Source organism: Fusarium poae, chromosome 4, assembly GCF_019609905.1.
Source record: "Fusarium poae strain DAOMC 252244 chromosome 4, whole genome shotgun sequence".
NCBI classification, from domain to species: domain Eukaryota; kingdom Fungi; phylum Ascomycota; class Sordariomycetes; order Hypocreales; family Nectriaceae; genus Fusarium; species Fusarium poae.
The window spans coordinates 4,076,698-4,095,277 of NC_058402.1; the positions used below are offsets into that span (position 1 = coordinate 4,076,698).

The following is an 18,580-nucleotide window of genomic DNA, read 5'->3' on the forward strand; positions in this document are numbered from 1 at the left end:
AGATGCAAATATCATATTCTACAACTCCTTCACCAGGATGTGGTCCGTCTGTACTACAGATCCAATCGTAAAATCATGGTCTCCAACCTGTTTATAACCCCATTTCTCATACGCCTTTATTGCCCTAGGATTCTCTTCCCATACACCGAGCCACAGGTGTTTGAACCCTTGATCCCTTGCCATCTCTTCAATGGCTTTCTCTAACACTTTTCTAACACCAGTACCGTGCGAGTCAAGGTCAACATATATCCTCTGCAACTCGACAGTCATTTCCAAGTTCTCTACACAAGGCTCAGTGCTTCCCCGAGTAAGATACGCGAAACCCACAAGCTCGTCGTTGGAATTGGTAGCGACAATGACGTCTTTGTTTGGGTCATTGATGTCGCTTGTGATTGCTTCTGTTGTGTATGACTCTTCAAGGTAGGCTGCTAGTTCGTGAGGCTGGACTGAGTGACCGAATGTGACTGTGAAGACGCGTGCGCCGAGTTGGGCGATGGGACTGGCATCTGAGAGGGTGGCTGGTCGGATACTGACTGGTTTTGATGATTGGACAGCCATTTTTTGTATGTGATCAGGGTGTTTAGAAGGGAGGATGTTGCAATATGCCAACTTGACTAGCAGTCAAGGGAAGCAGAGAAAGAACTTTAAGTCGTGACAAAAGATGTCGGATTAGCACGGAGATCGAGTATTTCAATGATCTAGACTAGCTTTGAAGACCAATTAAACCAGGGAAGGCAAAAGACAAATCTTGTCAGAGCCTGGATGTTCCAGAAGGATCTTGCCACACTCTATACAAGCTCGGCCCCGCTACCGAAGGTTTAGTGCGCGCCCTTGATGTCAATGGGGGTCAATCGATCGCCTTTCAATTGACTATTTCCGGGACCGGCAATGCGACCGGATATTTCGAAGCTGGTTTATTCACTTCATCCACCTGTATCTATACATTTGGCTCGTAGGGCGCGCAGAATGACAACCATCTGCTCAATACTCGATCCTGGAAACGCCCATCTCTCGCAGATCCTGATTCCTTTGTCCTGCAATTGGTTCAAATCTGGGACTCTCAGTGCATCCAGTCTTGAGAAAGCGGCGAATGAGAGGAGTAACACTACAGCCATTGTTCTAAAGGATCTTATTAGTAGACGTTCAAAGTATGACAGGCTTTACATACCCGTGCAACAGATTTTCTAATGAAGCTGTAGGCGCGTGAACTGCGTGTTCCACAGCGTTGAGATACCTACGACAATGCACAAGACATTGCCTAGCATTCTCGAGAGTTGCTGGGTTCGGCGATGATCCTGGCGCTAGCGCACAAACCTGGTACAAGAACGGTCTATAGATAATGTCTCCAGTGGTGTGGTACCGTATAGACACCATGGTATCGTCAATGCCGATCGGTGGGCTGTCCAAGTTTGGTCGGATACTATGAGGGAGGAGATGATACCAAGCGCCCAGCTGGCGATTTAACTCGTGGGCTAGATTCGGGAGACTGGACAATGTTTCTTCAGAACTGTCTGCTGGGTCTCCTGTCCCTGGCTCTGCTTCGGCGTAGAGCACGTAGTGGATTCTGTTGAGGAGGCGGCGGGATGAGAGATCCGCCAGCCAGCGGTGCATATAAGGTTCAGAAGGGCCGTCAGACCATGGGTAGGGGAGTTTGTCGACTATTTTCTCTATGCCGCTACGAGGCAGATGATGCTCTGCGAGAATGTCACTGTACTGGTTAGAGATACGTTCATATGGAATGATGAGGCGATGGCTCACCATTCGAGGACGAGGATAGCCCAAAAGACTCGCAGGATGGACTGGTCTTGAGAACCGTTTTGGCCGTCTCGTAATAGTTTCTCAGACCTGTCTCGTTGTCAGCGTGGCTTGTAGTGCTTGGACGAGATGGCTTACCTTATCCAGTAGTGTTGCACATCAGTAGAAGCCATATGTACCAAACGCCATGCGAGTAAAGGCCGTGACAAGTAACTGTAATACAGGGCAGCCAGATACAAAGCCTGAGGTAGAAGAGGATCACCGCCAAAGGAACCCAGGGACTCAGTCAGAAGTAGTCGTACAGCTGGTGTGAAGAATCGGATTCCCGGGCTCCAACACGCGTCCATTCGGTTTGGTGTCTCGGCCGCGACAGTACCAAGAGCTAACACAACAAGCACCAAAGCTGAAGGAAGGTCTGGTTGTGGTCCCCGATCAAGAACGCGATCGTACAGCTCGTAGAAAGCCCTTTGATCAAGAATTGGGTGGAATCGATGGACCAGTTGGAAGTAGTTGCGCACGAGATGATCTGTCTCATTGGGGGACAGCGAAGGAATGTCTAATTGACTAGCCGGTGTCGCATTCAGTCTCAACCCTTCGGGAACCGGGCGTCGTAACTCGATATGCAAAAACAGATCAGGAGGATAATGACCTAGCAATGCCTTTGCGGGAGCTGACCGTAGTAGATTCCCTGTCGTCGAAGAATGAGACAGGGGTATGTCCATTGTGGTGTTGAAGACATTGTTATTGGCAAATTGTGATAATGATGTTTGTGTCCCAGGACCTGTAGAGTGAACTGATGATGCTGCAGCAATGCCATCTTCTGGACTGATGGCCTCGGCAGGTCTGGGGATAGAGTATGGTGTTGGAACTGGACTTTTCTCTCGTTGTCTTGCTAAGGCGGATTGGAATGTTGATTCGAGAGATTCAAGGCGGTCAAAGATTTCATCGACTCTGTCTACCGAGATTGCGATGCGTCTATGTCGTTTAGCATAGATCTTTCATCCCGCTGGCAATTCGAGGTAGACAACGTACTTGCTCTCATTGCCTTCATCACGATATTCACATTCCGAGTTGTTGGCTTCTTCGCAAAGCGTACAGACTGGTTGTCGTCCATCGCATTTCCTCTTTCTGCAAAGGCATGAGTATAAGCGACGTGATCCAATAATCAAAAGGGGTCAATACCTCTTTCTACAGTAATTGCAAGCTTTGGCGGCTCGCTTCCGCTTTGCAGAGTCCATGCCTCGTTGGGGTCAGTGTGTCACACTCATGGTAAAATCTCTTGCGGATGGCGGGCGGAAGTTACGGCGGAGGCCAGCGGATCTTTCCCGCCTGGAACGAGACCCACTGCGATTGTTTATCGATAACGGAAGAATTTGATACCCGGAGCCGTCACTTCGGAAGGTCGGTCCGGCTTTTTCGGGGCAAACTCCGGATAATGATTATAATCGGATCTCGCGACAAGCGCGTCGTGCAGGATAACTACGTGTCTTTCACTAGTGGACCTGTCACGTAGTGTCAACTAAGTATTTTGCCTACCCGATACCCGATACTTTATTGCATTTTGTGAATTTTAGATGTCATTTTCGAAATAAATAGGCTCAAATATTACTATTAATAGCAGGAATATTATCTTAACCTTTTTACTCTGGCTGATTCCACTTAGATCTTGTCCTTCCCTTATGTTATTTTCATGCTCCATTAGGTTCATAGCTTCAATCATGTTCGATCAAAGACATGGATGCCCGTCACAGGAACCAATCTTTATTATGCAGATTACAATACAAAAACGGCCGATGAAAACATGATATGTAATCTTGGAAAGTCCTCCGCATATTACGTGATTTTAATGATTCACCCCGGATTTCACAACACAAGCACCGGGTGACAAAGTGGATAGCATCTAATCATGGGGTATTCGCACGCCATCGTTAGTTATCTGGTTCAACCAATACGAGGGCGACTTCACCGAGAAGCCGACGATACCGACGACACAATATTAATTAATCAGATGCCCCATATAGTTTAGAAACTCAGGAATCCATAATTAAAACCGAGCCACGCGCGGAATGTTAGTTGTAATCGTACAAAGACGTACGAGCGCCAACAAGGCCCCATCCTCTTCATCCAATAGTATCAAGTGTTGATGATGCCAGAACCTGCGACAATGCGCAACGAAGATAGCGCAATGACTCCTCGCCGTTGTCGGAACTCGTCGGAGTTGATGTCGTTTAACTGGTTGCTGTTACATGTCGCAACAGATGTGACAGATTGTGCCATCATATTTCCCTGGGGAACTGAAACTAGCAAGTACTATAAATCACAGCCGTTTAGACACGGATTAGTTTGATCTGGACATTACAGCAAGCAACTACCGCGATCATATAGCCAACATGTCGACAACTACGACTACAGAGACGCAGGAACAACGCACTGTCCCGATCAGCCTTCAAGCAAACAAATACCCAGAGCCTTTGAAGACTTCGGGGGTACTTGACAAGTTCAATTTTGAAGAATCCACGCCCGCCATCGGACGTGAATATCCTACTGTCAATCTTGTTGACGACATTATCAATGCAAAGAATGCCGATGAACTGATCCGTGATCTCGCTATCACCAGTGAGTTATCAACGCCACAACTCCACGGATGTACATTTCTAACCACGAGCTAGTTTCTGAAAGAGGAGTCGTCTTCTTCCGTGCCCAAGATAATTTGACCGATGACCTTCACAAAGAACTTGTCCACCGACTCGGTCAACTCACCAACAAGCCGTCAGAATCAAGCCTTCACATCCACCCTCTCCTCAACGGCAGCAATGAGTTCGGTGTAGAAGACAATGAGATTAGCGTTATCTCATCCCAATCTCTCTTCTTCCATGACAAGAAAGACAGAGATGACCGCAAGCAGGGCGCCGCTAGCTGGCACAGCGATATCCAGTTTGAGGAGTACCCCGCAGACTACACAAGTCTGCGCCTAACTACGCTTCCATCCGGCGGCGGCGATACGCTCTGGGCTTCTGGGTACGAGCTATATGATCGATACAGCGATCCGTACCAAAAGTTCTTTGAAGGCTTGACTGCGACATTCTCGGGTGAAGGATTTCTCAAGGCCCGGGATGCTCGCCCCGATCACTTCAAGATTTACGAGGAGCCGCGCGGCCATCCTGAGAACATCGGCGATGCGCTCCAGACTTCCCATCCCGTGGTCAGAACAAATCCCGTTACAGGCTGGAAGTCTCTTTTTGCAGTGGGCAACTTTCCCAAGCGCATCAACGAGTTGAGTGCTCGAGAGAGTAAAGAGATACTCGAGTCTTTTTACAGGCGAATTGAAGAGAACCACGACTTGCAAGTGCGCTTTAGATGGCGAAGTCCCAACGATATCGGTAAGTTTTTAGACGTGATACCTTTTTGAGCAGAAGTTAATTTTTAAAGCATTCTGGGACAATCGCAGCGCTTTCCACACCGCCACTAATGATTATGATGGCCTTGGTAAGCGAGAGGGTCATCGTGCTGTTGGAATTGGTGAGAAGCCTTACTTGGACCCCAACAGCCTCTCAAGAACCCAGGCCTTGAGGAAGAAGGATCAAGAATAGATGGGATGGATATAATGATTACTCGATATATAGCATGTTTATGGAAATAGTATACAGACAACTGAATGGAATCAATGATTTATAAAAGTTCCTCCACATTTATCAAACGATCTAGTCCAAGTATGAATAGCATTCCAAGCGCTTGCTTTTGACCCCAGCCCTACGAGCCAGTCCCTGGATCATGATTGGTATTCCAATAGGTGATGTTAAAGGTGGACCAGGTGCACCATATTCAGACTCACCATCAGAGTCATAAGTACAGCCAGATCCATCTTCACCCATATCCATCGCCGCTAGCGCATGCATCTCAGCCACATCGTTACTATCGTAGATCCCTTCTCGATGATTAAGCTTTGCGAGCAGATTGAGGATTCGTTCTCTTATAGCTTCATCCGTCGCCGCAAACGCCGCAAATGAAAGACCCGAGACGAGACACCCGTCCAAGGAATACGTAGGTTGACCCATATTTATCAGAGGCGCCGCTACCAGTTCAGCAGTTTTCAAAAAGGGCAGACAAGGTCGGTTTGTTGGATTTATCCATTCTTCATCCTCGTAAGAAGCCATATGCATCTGAAGATCAAGTTGGCGAAGTTGAAGATTCTGGAATTGCCACACTTCTTCATCCGTCCAATGCAATATACCTCGCTGAGCCAGACTCTGAAAGCGCGCTTCCCATTGCTTAAGTATCTTTTGGAAGGCTTTGTCATTTTCCACGCCGTTTTCCCTGTAGGGGTCATGGGGAGCGAAATCGTGAAGGAATCGCAGCTGATGTAGTGCGAATGACCATTGTATTGAATTTTATCGTGTTAAAAGCTATAGTGTTAATTATAAGCTTTTTCCCTTTCTCTTTAGAACCTTTCTCTTTTAACTTTATAGAATTCTTAATATAATAAATTCTAATTTAATAAACTTTTTATAGAATAATATTACCTTTATTAAATACTTTATAAGTTATTAATAATTTATTTTTTTTATTAAAAATTATTTTAAAGATTAAAAAGTAATTTTATTTAAAATATTTTATTTCTTAATATATTAATATTATCTTTTTTTTAAATATTATAAAAGGCCTTTAAAGCCTTTTTCTTTTTATATAGTAAAGATTTAAATTTTAATTTATTAGCTTAATAGTTAATTATATAGTTAAAAGTATTATAATTAAGAATAATAAAGATAATAATTTAATTATTAATTATATTAATAATATTTTAATTTTAAGTATTAATAAAAGTATTATATTAAAAGTAAATATAGCTATTAAATAATTTTATTAAATATTTTTCTTTAAAAGTAAAATTAATTATAAAAGCTAAGCTCTTATAAATAATTCTTTAGTTTAATATATAGTTAAAGTTAATAAAGACTTTAAAGTTTATTATTTTATATAATAATTTTATTAATATTAATATTAATATTAATAAGAAAATATTTAATAATTAATTTTTAAAAAGAATAAGAGCTTTTATAGTAATTATTATAATTTTAATTTTATAAGTTATAATATATACCTTTAAATAAGACCTTTATTAATATCTAGGTTTAAAAATAGTATTTCTTATTATATTAATTTTTAATATATACTTTAGGATTTATATCTTAAAAAGCACTAAATAATAGTAGTGCGAATGAAGCTTTGTCGAGGGTTTTGAATGGTTCCGTGTCGTTAACACCATGTTTTACATCTTTGGAACACCACTTCTGGATACCAGATAGACTAGGGTCTTTCATAAAGTCAGTTGACTCAGGAGAAAGTTGAGAGAACATGGCAACTAGCTTCTTCGTCATAGTGGACTCCTCGTATGTGGTAGGATCTTGAAGTGATTGCAGTATCATGTCACCAGCCGCAAGATGCTTCAGGAGTTCGTCGTAATGACCAGTGAGTCCTTCACAGGTCATGAAGAGCATACAACAGATCAATATATAGTGTATGTCCCACTGTTTGGGAGATGACATGATGGGTAGGATAGATGATATAGCTTTGTTGTAGTGCTGTATGACGGGGCGTTGCAGAGATTCAGGACGCCCGAAGCCAAGAGAATGGGACATGAATGCTCGATGTGATGCACCCACTGCAATCATGCTATACCTGATAGCATCAGACTGATATGACATGGGTAGTGCATAGCACAACCAGAAGTTCGTGGTGGTGGGTGCAATCGAGAGCTGCTTGGCGGTCCAGTGAAGGAAGTGTTGGAGGTATAGTCTCTCTGGGTTTGTCAATAGTGGCGTTTGATCGAAATGCTGTAATGGTGGATTGACAATTGTTACCGCTCGAGATTCAGTTGTCTTCTTTTTCTTGGATACTTTAGAAGCCCTAGGCTTCGGAGGAAGGTAGCCGTCACACTTCATCTTATCGTACTGACACCTTTGACAAAAAGGTTTTGCTTCATCGCATTTTAAATGTCTGAATCTGCCAGAGACGATATGAGTCTTATAAGAAACCTAGTTCACAGATAGTAGAGACTTACTTGCTATAGAATATCTTGGTCAGTAACACTTTTTACGAGAAATGAAATGACAGCCTATCAAACATACCAGGTGAGACATCCTGTTCTGCTTTTAGGTGCGGAAGAACGCTTAAATTTGCCTCCGACTCGAATGGCGAGAGGCTTGTTGGCTGTCATTGTGGCGGTATCCTACAGGACTGAGATAAACACGAGACTGCCAATTGGAAACCAGGAATGAGGGTCAGGACAGTCGAGCATTGATATAGCCAGTCCTCAAAGGCTGTGGGTGCTTGATCGGTACTTGCGACGTTCGCTTTAGCAGCCAATCGTCACAAATCTCTATGAGTTTCAATTCAATATGCTAAGAGAATCATCCCTTGTTAGAATGTTTAATTTCGTCATAGCAGAAAATGCGAATCAAGTCGCGGAACTTCACCTCTTCAACCCCTGCCAAATGTACTTTTACTGACACAGCCACAAAAACCTCGATACCGCCGGAGAGTGCGAGAAGTGGAGTGAGAAGAGAATTATGGAGAATGTCAGTTTAATACGAGAATACCAATCATACCTCTGCGCTATAGACAATATGGTAAATAGTGGATGGCGTGGCTTCTCTTTCACTCAAGAATAAGAATTGTTAGTGTCAACTGTCGCCGAGGCCCGAGCACTCTTGCAAAAGCCAAGACCATATCTTCCGGCATTTAGAGGCCGGCCAAGTAGACCACATCACCATATTAATGCCAGCCAGACTCCGTTGTCATGGAACGATCGAATAGTCTCAAAGAACCGCTGCTTGGCGCCAAGATGGTCAACAAAAGCTGGAGCCATATATTGACGACAACGTGTACGAGAACAGTGGTCCATGCACTGAATTTGAGTATATCTAGAGTCAACAATCTACAGTCTGCACTTGTTGAATCTCACAGAAATCATCAACACAATGAGCGGAAATTATTACCATCAGCAGCAGCAGCCATATTATCAGGGCTACCACGAGGGTGGCTATCCCCAGGCTGATTACCAACAGAGACCAGCCGACTATCAACAACAGAGCTATCCTCAAGACAACTACCAAAACTATCAACCTGTACCTCCTCAATACCAGGATCCTCACAGCCCTTACCCGCCGCAAGAGAGAGGATTTCAACCTTCTCCAAGCCCACAACCTAGCTATCATCAACAAGAGTCTTCTCCCTATGAGCAACCCCCTCAGAACTTTAACCCACAAGGAGAAGCTTCATCCTACTATGCGATGTCAAACTCGCAGTATCAAGACCAACCCCAGACAAATGCCTGGGCACCTCAAAACCAACCCGGAAGCCAGTTCGATGATCAAGGTCCTGATGAGACGGGCGAGCGAGGTCTGGCCGGTGCTTTAGCGGGAGGTACCGCTGGTGCATTCGGCGGCAACAAGTTTGGAGGAAGTAAAACCGCTGCTGTCGCCGGTGCTCTCATCGGTGCATATCTCGGTCACAAGGGTCAGGAATGGAGACGTGATCATAAAGAGGAGAAGGAAGAGAGAGAACGTGAAGAAGAGGAAGAGATGAAGAGGAAGCATACTGCCGAAATGGCGAGTTGGGATAACCGCTCGCGTTCGTCTTCTCGTCGTCGACATCGTCGTTATCATTCTCACTCTCGCTCACGCTCACGCTCACGATCATCTGACTACCATCGTCGTCGCCACAGTCGCTCACGATCGCGATCATCTGGTCACCACCATCACCACCACCATCGAAGTCGCCGTTCAAGGTCAAGATCATCTAGCCGCCATCGATATTGGCCTATTTGAAAGAACCTTCTTCTTTCTCTCTTGAGAATATCATGAATGAGCATGTTCTGTGGGACTATAACATATTACTTGCGTAACGATTCTTTTGGGGATTATACAGTTGCAAATTTATATAAACATTATTATACACCAACAACATTAAAGTCAGCAACTCTGTTCATTTGAAGACTTAACAACGCTATGTTTCTCTCAGTAATATGTTGTAAACTTCACACAAAGACACATAGATATCTATCAATCGTCGTCCCGGGCCAAGAAGCACACTTTTATACTACGTTTGGAGCCGAGAAGGATCCGAGTAAGTGTGTACTTTCGGGTTCCTCAATGTTTGTGACTATATCTTTAGTGCCGGCAGTGACAGGAGGATGTATGTCAGAAGTATGTACTGATTGGCAATGCTCCAGAAACGTTGAAAGGCAGTGGATCCATCTGCTTTATCAACACATCACTCGTGTCATAAAACGATTTCTGCATTTCCAAAGTTCTAGAATGTACATATCACAATCATGGACTATCAAGTAATATAAAAAAAAGTTGTATTTGCAAGCTAGACTACTTGGAGTCATGTGGTATCTAAAGAAATCATAGCTACGAAACCGTAGCTTGTAAAGATCCGTTACATCATAAATGGTATGCAATGCAAAAGTCTATAATGCAAAAAGTCTAGTCATGCTAGACACGCGAGAAAAGTGGATATCTAGTGTCGATTTGCTTAAACAACAACACCGTTCTCGCGCTCAGAGGCCTCAGCCTTCTCGTCGTCACTGCCGAAGCCGTACTCGCGGGCCTTGTCGGCAACCTCGTGGTCAGCCATGCGAGGCAGCTGCTTGGCAGCGGTGACATAGCTAATCTTCTCAGTGTAACCCTTGGCGAAGATAAGGTCAATCTCCTCAAGAGAGCGGCCAGAGGTCTCAGGGTAGAAGAAGTAGATGATGGGGAAGAAGATGGCGTTCATGGCGGCGAAGAAAGCGTAGGTTCCCCAACCGTTGGTACCGGTTCCGTGAATCATGACGGGAGTGATCATGACAATGAAGAAATTCCAGAGCCAGTTGGAGACAGTAGAGGTAGCGTTGGCCTTCGCGCGGGTCTTGAGGGGGTTGATCTCAGCGGGGTACAACCAGGGGAGAGGCAGCCAGGTAGCACCGAAGAAAGCGATATAGGTGAAGAGACCGACAGCGGCACCCTTGGAAGCAGAGGCAGTACCGGGGATCAAAGCGCCGAAGGAAAGGATCATAGAGGCACACTGTCCGACGGTACCGATGAGGAAGAGCTTGCGGCGACCAACACGCTCAACGGCGAACCAAGAAGTAGTGGCGAAGATGGAGTAGATGATCATGTTGACACCACCGAGGAGGAGAGCCATGTTGTGGTCGGTACCGATGGACTTCTGGAAGAGAATAGGGAAGTAGTAGATGACGGCGTTGCAACCGGAAAGCTGCTGCATCATCTGAGAAGAGGCACCGAGAATGAGACGACGGAAGTGCTGAGTCTTTCCACCAGTGAAGAGAGCAGAGAAGGGGGTCTTGCCGCCCTTGTTACCAGTAGCAGCAATGGCCTTCTCAATGGTCTCGATTTGGGCGACAACCTCGGGGGAGTCGCGGCGTGTACCGTTGAGACCAGCAAGGATAGTCTCAGCCTCTTCGCGACGATGGTGTGTGAGGAGCCATCGAGGAGACTCGGGAAGCTTGATCATCATGACGAGCACGATGGTAGCAAAGACACACTGGAAAGCGATAGGGAATCGCCAGACGAAGGCGTGAGGACCGTAGGTACAGCCATAGTCGATCCAGTAAGCGATCAACGTTCCGATGGCGACGTTACCACCCTCAATGCAGATGAGCTTTCCACGGTTGTGAGACTCACTGCACTCGGCCTGGTAGGTAGGGATAGTAGATGTGTTGATACCGTTTCCAATACCAGTGATTGCTCTACCGATAATGAATTGGGCTGTGGCGCCACCACCGGGAGGAACAGCAGCGATCTGGATAACAACACCGACGATCATGACAATAGCACCGAGGAAGATGGAGTTGCGACGACCGAGGCGGTCACCAAAGTTGAGAATGAAGAGAGCACCGAGGAAGCAACCGACAGCGTAGATGGAGACAACGAAACCTTCGTATGTCTCGTCGAGGACCTGGGGAAAGTCTTCTGTGAAAGCGGGAGCGGAGATGATACCGGACATGACACCTTGATCTGCAGAGTGAAACATTCAACGGTCAGCACAATAGACTCTTAGATTAGGTTGTTCCCTGACAGTCGCTGACAGGTGGGACGCGGGAAGGTTGGAAACTTACCATAACCGAAAAGAAGAAAGTCAGTGGTAGCGACAATGGTAATGAGTCTTTGCAGACCCTTACCAGTCTTGCCCCAGTAGTGAGGGATCCCCTCTTCGTTGTCGACGTGAACCATATTGAACAACCTTTATAGTGGTTCTATTTTTTATGGTTTTTTATGGACTGAATGGTCTGGACTGAAGAGAAGAAAACGGATTCTAGAGCGGGAGATTTACATTTCTTATAAGCTCGAGGAGTCAGTCTCTGGAGAATGACGCCAAGCAAAACTTCTGGAGTCGAGCGTGGATACGGGGGGTGTCCCACAGAATGAGAGACCCGATGTTTTTGGGGACTCTCCATGTACGTATGTCACAGCACAGTGGAACCGATAAGACAAAGGTGTACCAGGGTTAATGACTCGGGAAACTTGGAAAACTGTTGGTACTGTTTTGCTGGGCAGGGTCCCTGGAGCAGAGATTTCAGATAACCTTAGATAAAGTAGGTAGATCGCCACGGGCTACAAGTACAGAGGTGAAGAATTTTAGACAGTTGAACCAATGAGGCTTAACAGTAAGAGAGAATGTCACCTTGGAAAAGAGAAGAGACTAAAATCAGGGGACCCGCATGACGTACTGTAGCAACACTGTCTAGTCTAGTTTCTACATAGTAGTTAGTAACGGTAGAAGCGATGGAAGAAGTTCAAGTCTCGGGATGTCTAACCCCAACAGACACTGTATCACGATAATCCAACCAGAGACTAAGCAATAGCTCACTGTGTAAAAATTTTAAACTGGGTAAACATGACGTCTCATTTAGAGTTGGTTATAAAGAGATACCCGGGGTTGGCGGACTTGTATACGTCATAGTCTCCGCGATCTTCGAAAATCTCCTAAAAGGGTACAAGACCCTTGAATCAAGATGGTCCATTTTCTCGGTTCTTTATCCTTGCCTGTTCACGATTGTTGCATGACTAGAGAGTTTGCTAAAGAATTGGAGAATGACGCCTTGGCCTGTGGTTCCTTTTCTTTTTTCACCGTTTGTCTTGGGAATCAAAGATATCAGAGATGCAATGCAGTTAGTTGGGTTATCAGAGTGATCGTCGGAGATCGGCATCACTGCATACACCTGATAATGTAGGTGCATTAGTACATATTGTACTATGTAGGTACTGTAGATACCAACACGACACAACCTTTCAGGATCCTACAATTACTAGCATCACAAGATTCAGAGGAAAAAAAACAATTTGTAATTTGTCGGTTAAAACCCGAGAATACCCATCAATTACTCCAAGTTTTCCCTTTCTTTTCCCCTCATTGATCCCTCGCCGAGAAAATAATTGGGGAATAATGCCGAGGTGCGGACGAGGAATTATGGAGAGTCGCAGGGTTTTGGTTAAGATTTTGACTAAAATCTTGTGTCCAACGTCATAGCATCATCCGCCGTAATCTCGGACCTTTGTTTTTTTGTTTTGGGACGGGACAACACTTGCTCAGGGAATTCCCGTGGGTCTGTTTTTGAACTGTCTTTTACGGGTCCTCTTTTGTTTTTAATCCGGAGGTAAGCGTGGCAATTGATCTGAGAGTCAATATGGTATGGTATCGGGTAGGTTGATGAGTGTTGAAGATTAAACAAAGATCAAGGCAATAATTTGCCATCAATTGTCTCATTGGACTATTATTATTTTAGTGAGAAATATTCTTGTAAAATTCTGCAAGTAAACGTTATTATACCAATGTTATGGTCGATACTGTTATCGCAATGTGATGTGATTCCAACGTTCAACATGCATTTAGCCCTTGTCCAGTGGAACAGATCATCAGAGACATTCCATCAAGACCCTCCAAATAACATATTGTCATTTTCCCATGGGGTCAACATCTTTCCCCATATCAACTCCTCAATCGTTTCAAAACCCACGAGGATTCCCAAAAAATAAAGTGAAATTAACCTCTACAATAAGCAACGCTGATCCTGTTGCCACGGTTCAGGTGTCACCAGCAACACATAATACATTAATGGAGGAGACTCGGAACTACGAATTGGGTAACCCGGTGGATTCCTTGGCGGCTTTTGTCTTTTTTTTTCGATCTTCATTATTCCCCAGTCTTTATTACCCTCTGACGAAAATGAAAAAGTGGTCTCTGCAAGGACGTATTCGACTCCATGTGCTTGTTAGCGAGACCTTTTGACCCGCTGTAAGAGCACCACAGAATCAGTGCTTTTAGTGGGTTGTTCCCTATGAGCGGACCTGGAGTCCCGCATTCAACTTGTTCACCTTATTGTGACGACAGTATCAGATGTGCTGTAGATGCAGGGTCTTTTCGACAGTATACTTGATGAATCCGGGGTATCAGGCTTATAATCAACACAAACAACACTCTTGATTCACTCTCAAAGATATTCATCATTGTCTTTCTCTAACACGGCTTGTACCACTAGACTACTAGTCAGGGGTGTCGAGGCAACCGTCTTGGCTTTTATCCTCATGATACAGAGTACTCCATTCCATCTTGGCAGACAGGAATGCCGAAACCTACAGCCATTTCTAGTTACTCATGCGCGTCAGCCATAACTATCATACCGAAATGACTAGTTTATCTAAAGTTACAAGATCGATAATTGTCCTTCCTCATCAGGAAACTTCTCCAAGTTTCTGCATCCCCATCCAAAGGTTCTTTTTAAGCTTAACGTTTGAACTGATCTTTTTCTCAACTGGGCCGCTTCACTGTGACCGTCTCCCTGCACTTACAGGCGCTAGTATAAGGGGAGCATTGATACGGGTATCCGTTCTACAGCAACGTGCGTGTGTGTGTAGAACAAGACACACCCGAGATTAATGCGGTGTAGGATCAAGACAATACATAGCAATCTACATAGTATTTCCCTCCCATCTTCACCACCTGCATCTTGGCGTTGACTCCAACCTCTTTTTAGCCAAGCCAACATTCTCTCTCGCCCCACAACGACTCTTCATCGGTTGCAGATGGCTGTCATGTCTTTGCTTATTTTTTCCGACACGATAACGGAGCATATTACCTGTCGCGAGTAATGGAAGCGGTGCTCTCCCTTGGCACAAGTTGAAGGGCTTCGGGATGCTTTTTTGGAAATGTTTTTGCCAAGACGGGAAGTTCTTCGTCTTCGCCTCCGCGGACTTCAAGATTAACGACATTGGCCGAGAGCACGCGCTGCGTTTCGGAAGTCTTTATTTGGCACTGGTCCGAGCAGCACCATACCATACCATACCATACCATACCCTTGTATCCCGACACGACATGGGCTCCAGAGGATTACGATGATCCCAATCACGAGGTTGAGTCCCATGCAAACTATGCATGTTGCGGCAAAGAAGTTTATCTCGTTTGGTACACCCATCGTCTGGCGAACTCTTAACGACCTTGTTGACCCGACTGTCCTCAAAGATACAGACACTCATTATTCGGTTCACTGACAACCTTTGACCTTTTCTGGACAATACCAATGTCATCTTATAAAAGATCTATCTTTTTGTCAACGAGGGTGCTGGTAAAGGTATTTGCCTCTTTATATCACTGACATTGTCAATGTAGGTCAAAACGACCCCGAAATGATTGTTTGCCCACAAGTCGCCTTGAATGCATACAGTTAATCGACGAAAAAGATCATCCTTTTTATTAATGCTATTGCTATCAATCGTATAATTATAGACAATACCTCTCGAAGCTCATCCATTCTCCAAGCTTAAACTCTCCTCAGACCCTTTGCGAAAGCTTATTCAGCCAAGCTGAGTTGGGGTAATTGATGCTTGCTTGCTTGCTTGGCCATGAGCTACAGTAGCTCCCGCACCGCCCAGGGAAATAGTGCCGTTGAACGGCAGAGCTCCGCCAAGTCGATTTCCAAGACGGCTTCTCTTTACTGGTCTTGCTTGGCAGCCCATACAATGGCCCGGCTAATTGTTTGCATATACCACGAATTGCGATATGCTTCATCAAAATGACCAAGCGCTGTGTAATAAGCCCTTCCCATTCCAACGGTTTGAGTCCATGATAGCGGGAAACTCTGCCTTTCATCGTTTTTGATGGTTGTTTGATGCACGGAGAGAAGAATCTCACGGTTTTTGTCGGCCACTCGAGGATGAGAGTTGAAAGTGTACACTTCATCAAACCATGGGAATTCGTTTACTGAAAGTGAATCTATGTTGAGCGGACATGTTGGAACTGAGTCTGGTGCGGCATCCGTTCCAGGAAGGTTGTCGCATTTATTAATGAAATGACCAGTATTCTCCATCTCGAGAGTTATCCATTCCGGCGGCGGATGTCCATTGAAGACTTGTCCAAGAATATTGGTATATTCAGTACTCGAAGACATACCACATGTGGCAGCGTGAATACCAACAACACCACCGCCATTGTGAACAAACTCGGTTAGAGAATTGACTTCTTGTTCACTTAGATAATCACCCGTGTTGTGGCCGAGGGCAACGACATTATAGTTGGAGAGTGAGAATAGCTCGGTTGTGTCTTCGGTGGCTGTCACAGTGAACGGAAGTTCTTTGAAGGCAGAGATAGTGCTGGGGATACAATCATGTCGGTAGCCCCGTGTCTTTGTGACTAGTAAAACTTTAATTGAGGATGAACTTGTCATTTTGGTGTAAAATGCTGGGGCGAGAAATCAGAGATCTACTTCCTCTTGACTCGTAGTTGATGAGTCGAGATGACGCAGTAAAGTAAGTAGTACCTATTCCGTCATCAAATATTATTCCTTTCACCCGGACAAACCTCTTCTCCGGTCGCCACTCACTCTGGTCAACATCACCTCAAGCGGAAAAGATGTCCATGACCTGCAAAAGTTCTTCCCATCGTCCATCCGTCTCGATCCCAATTGTCCCTTGTGGCTGCATCACTTTATACTCTGTAGCTTCTGAAGTGCCGTAGTCAAATCCATCCTCGTCATTGACAAACGCGCGTAGATCAGCGATCCACTCATCCATGAGTTGCCTTTCTTCTGGTGTGGGATTGTGAGAAATGGAGTAACTGTTTTGTTAGCAAGTTTATTATCTTGAATAGAAATATGTGAAAACTTACTTCCAGATGGGACGGTCCATCGCATGGCTTACACCGAACGACGCTGGCGCGACATTGTTGTTTATAAATGACAATCGGTACGCAATGAGATATCTCCAGACATTCTTTATGCCCACGCCATTCCGTACAAGATTGTCAACTAGATATCGTGATGGCGCTCTGACCTGACCGTCTGCAACGATACGTCCAAAGATTTTCTGCCAAGCCTCCTTGTCCTTAGTCTGAGGTATTGTGTAATGCTTGAGAAGACGATCTGTAACGTGCGGGGGATAGTAGTTCGATATTTGAACACGCAACGAAGAAACATCGGGTTTTGGGGGGTTTGTGGCGGCGTAGAGTGTGTCTTCGTCAAGAACCTCGCCTATCAGCAACTTCAAGTCGCGTTTTTTGAATTCACGCGCAAACGAACCATCGCGATAATAGTCAAAGATTCCAGAGTGGATAAAGAGATTGTCAGTGACTGGACGGAATGTATGGTTCTTCAACTCCATGATGGCTGAAGAGAGATCATCCGAAGTGATGTTTCGCAAACACTCTAGCTTCTCTGACCCTGCCAGATCTTTGGATATGTCAAAGTACTCGCAGAGCTCATCGAACTGCTCTTCGCAGTCTTGAACACTCTTGGGCTGTGTTGGGATGGCATTTGAGTACATGATCATCCGCGTGAAGTGGCTTTGAGAATCTGTGCCTCTGAAGTCGTAAAGAGTCTGGGCAAGGACTGAATACGCTCCCGCGCTTCGACCAGCTAGGATGATATTTCCCGGATCACCTCCAAAAGCTGAGATGTTGTCGTACACCCAATCCATAGCAAGACGCTGATCCCATAGTCCATAGTTTCCTACGGCTGCGCCTCCTGACTCCTCAAGCAGAGCTTCACCAGCGAGGAAGCCAAAGACGTTTAGTCTGTATCCCACGGCTACAAAGATAGCCTGTAGTTTACCAGTCGAGATGAGCTCAGTGGGATCCATGCTTTCTTCTTGGCTAGGATCGCCGACCTGGAACCAGCCTCCATGGAACCAGACCATGACGGGCCATTTTGGGTTTGGGACATCCGGATCAGGTACAGGTGTCCAGATGTTGAGTCTTAGACAATCCTCGCTGTATGCATGCTTGGGAATGTGCTCGCTGACATTTTTGGAGTAATTCGCCTGAGGGCAAACTGGACCAAATTGTGTCGCGTCAAACGGAGCACCGTAGATGTGATTTTTGGGAAAAGGCTGCGGTTTGCGCCATCGTAGATTTTGTGTTGGTGGTTGAGCGTAAGGAACACCCGCGAATCTGCGAGACTTGGAATCGAACTGAAGACCTTTGAGAGAACCAGCATTATCAGGAAGATGAACCTCGCATTCAGAGGCGGTGTATGAGATATGATTGCCCATAGTGATAGTAAAAATGACAAGAAGTGAAGAAAAGAGAGATCAGAAGCTGAGAAGGAGTAATCAATCAACAAAAGTAAAGCGGAATATCCGGGAACTGTTGTTTATGCCCTCCTATCTCATCGTATCTTTAGCTTCGATAGCTTGTTCTAGCTGATTGGTCAGTTTAATCGACGGTCGCTCGAGACGTAAGGAGGCGAGATCAGCCCCAAGTCTTACTAGCCGAGGACCCGGAATCTGGGGCAGCAATCCATCGATTAAATTGAGCCTGGATCTTGCAAGTA

The 18,580-nt window shown here is 45.3% G+C and overlaps 9 protein-coding genes across 9 annotated transcripts; 2 read left to right on the forward strand and 7 right to left on the reverse strand.

Moving 5' to 3' along the window:
• Positions 1-18: 18 nt before the first annotated feature.
• FPOAC1_011382 (uncharacterized protein) lies at positions 19-558 on the reverse strand (the record flags this gene model as incomplete). Its single annotated transcript, XM_044855761.1, has 1 exon — positions 19-558. The coding sequence occupies one exon, from the start codon at positions 556-558 to the stop codon at positions 19-21; it is 540 nt and encodes a 179-aa protein (XP_044703074.1).
• Positions 559-981: 423 nt separating this feature from the next.
• FPOAC1_011383 (uncharacterized protein) lies at positions 982-2,993 on the reverse strand (the record flags this gene model as incomplete). Its single annotated transcript, XM_044855762.1, has 6 exons — positions 982-1,119; positions 1,315-1,708; positions 1,759-1,845; positions 1,894-2,730; positions 2,788-2,883; positions 2,938-2,993. The coding sequence occupies 6 exons, from the start codon at positions 2,991-2,993 to the stop codon at positions 982-984; spliced, it is 1,608 nt and encodes a 535-aa protein (XP_044703075.1).
• A 1,152-nt stretch (positions 2,994-4,145) lies between these two features.
• FPOAC1_011384 (uncharacterized protein) lies at positions 4,146-5,345 on the forward strand (the record flags this gene model as incomplete). Its single annotated transcript, XM_044855763.1, has 3 exons — positions 4,146-4,371; positions 4,425-5,135; positions 5,185-5,345. 3 exons carry the CDS (start codon positions 4,146-4,148, stop codon positions 5,343-5,345), a joined length of 1,098 nt encoding a protein of 365 aa, XP_044703076.1.
• A 111-nt stretch (positions 5,346-5,456) lies between these two features.
• Positions 5,457-7,969, reverse strand: FPOAC1_011385 (uncharacterized protein; the record flags this gene model as incomplete). Its single annotated transcript, XM_044855764.1, has 3 exons — positions 5,457-6,110; positions 7,026-7,425; positions 7,881-7,969. The coding sequence occupies 3 exons, from the start codon at positions 7,967-7,969 to the stop codon at positions 5,457-5,459; spliced, it is 1,143 nt and encodes a 380-aa protein (XP_044703077.1).
• A 763-nt stretch (positions 7,970-8,732) lies between these two features.
• On the forward strand, positions 8,733-9,606 carry FPOAC1_011386 (uncharacterized protein; the record flags this gene model as incomplete). Its single annotated transcript, XM_044855765.1, has 2 exons — positions 8,733-9,384; positions 9,479-9,606. The coding sequence occupies 2 exons, from the start codon at positions 8,733-8,735 to the stop codon at positions 9,604-9,606; spliced, it is 780 nt and encodes a 259-aa protein (XP_044703078.1).
• Positions 9,607-10,293: 687 nt separating this feature from the next.
• FPOAC1_011387 (uncharacterized protein) lies at positions 10,294-11,993 on the reverse strand (the record flags this gene model as incomplete). Its single annotated transcript, XM_044855766.1, has 2 exons — positions 10,294-11,777; positions 11,879-11,993. 2 exons carry the CDS (start codon positions 11,991-11,993, stop codon positions 10,294-10,296), a joined length of 1,599 nt encoding a protein of 532 aa, XP_044703079.1.
• A 2,899-nt stretch (positions 11,994-14,892) lies between these two features.
• Positions 14,893-15,293, reverse strand: FPOAC1_011388 (uncharacterized protein; the record flags this gene model as incomplete). The annotated part of the gene is made up of 2 exons (XM_044855767.1): positions 14,893-15,045; positions 15,099-15,293. The coding sequence occupies 2 exons, from the start codon at positions 15,291-15,293 to the stop codon at positions 14,893-14,895; spliced, it is 348 nt and encodes a 115-aa protein (XP_044703080.1).
• A 455-nt stretch (positions 15,294-15,748) lies between these two features.
• On the reverse strand, positions 15,749-16,480 carry FPOAC1_011389 (uncharacterized protein; the record flags this gene model as incomplete). Its single annotated transcript, XM_044855768.1, has 1 exon — positions 15,749-16,480. One exon carries the CDS (start codon positions 16,478-16,480, stop codon positions 15,749-15,751), a length of 732 nt encoding a protein of 243 aa, XP_044703081.1.
• Positions 16,481-16,652: 172 nt separating this feature from the next.
• On the reverse strand, positions 16,653-18,299 carry FPOAC1_011390 (uncharacterized protein; the record flags this gene model as incomplete). The annotated part of the gene is made up of 2 exons (XM_044855769.1): positions 16,653-16,869; positions 16,921-18,299. The coding sequence occupies 2 exons, from the start codon at positions 18,297-18,299 to the stop codon at positions 16,653-16,655; spliced, it is 1,596 nt and encodes a 531-aa protein (XP_044703082.1).
• Positions 18,300-18,580: the final 281 nt, after the last annotated feature.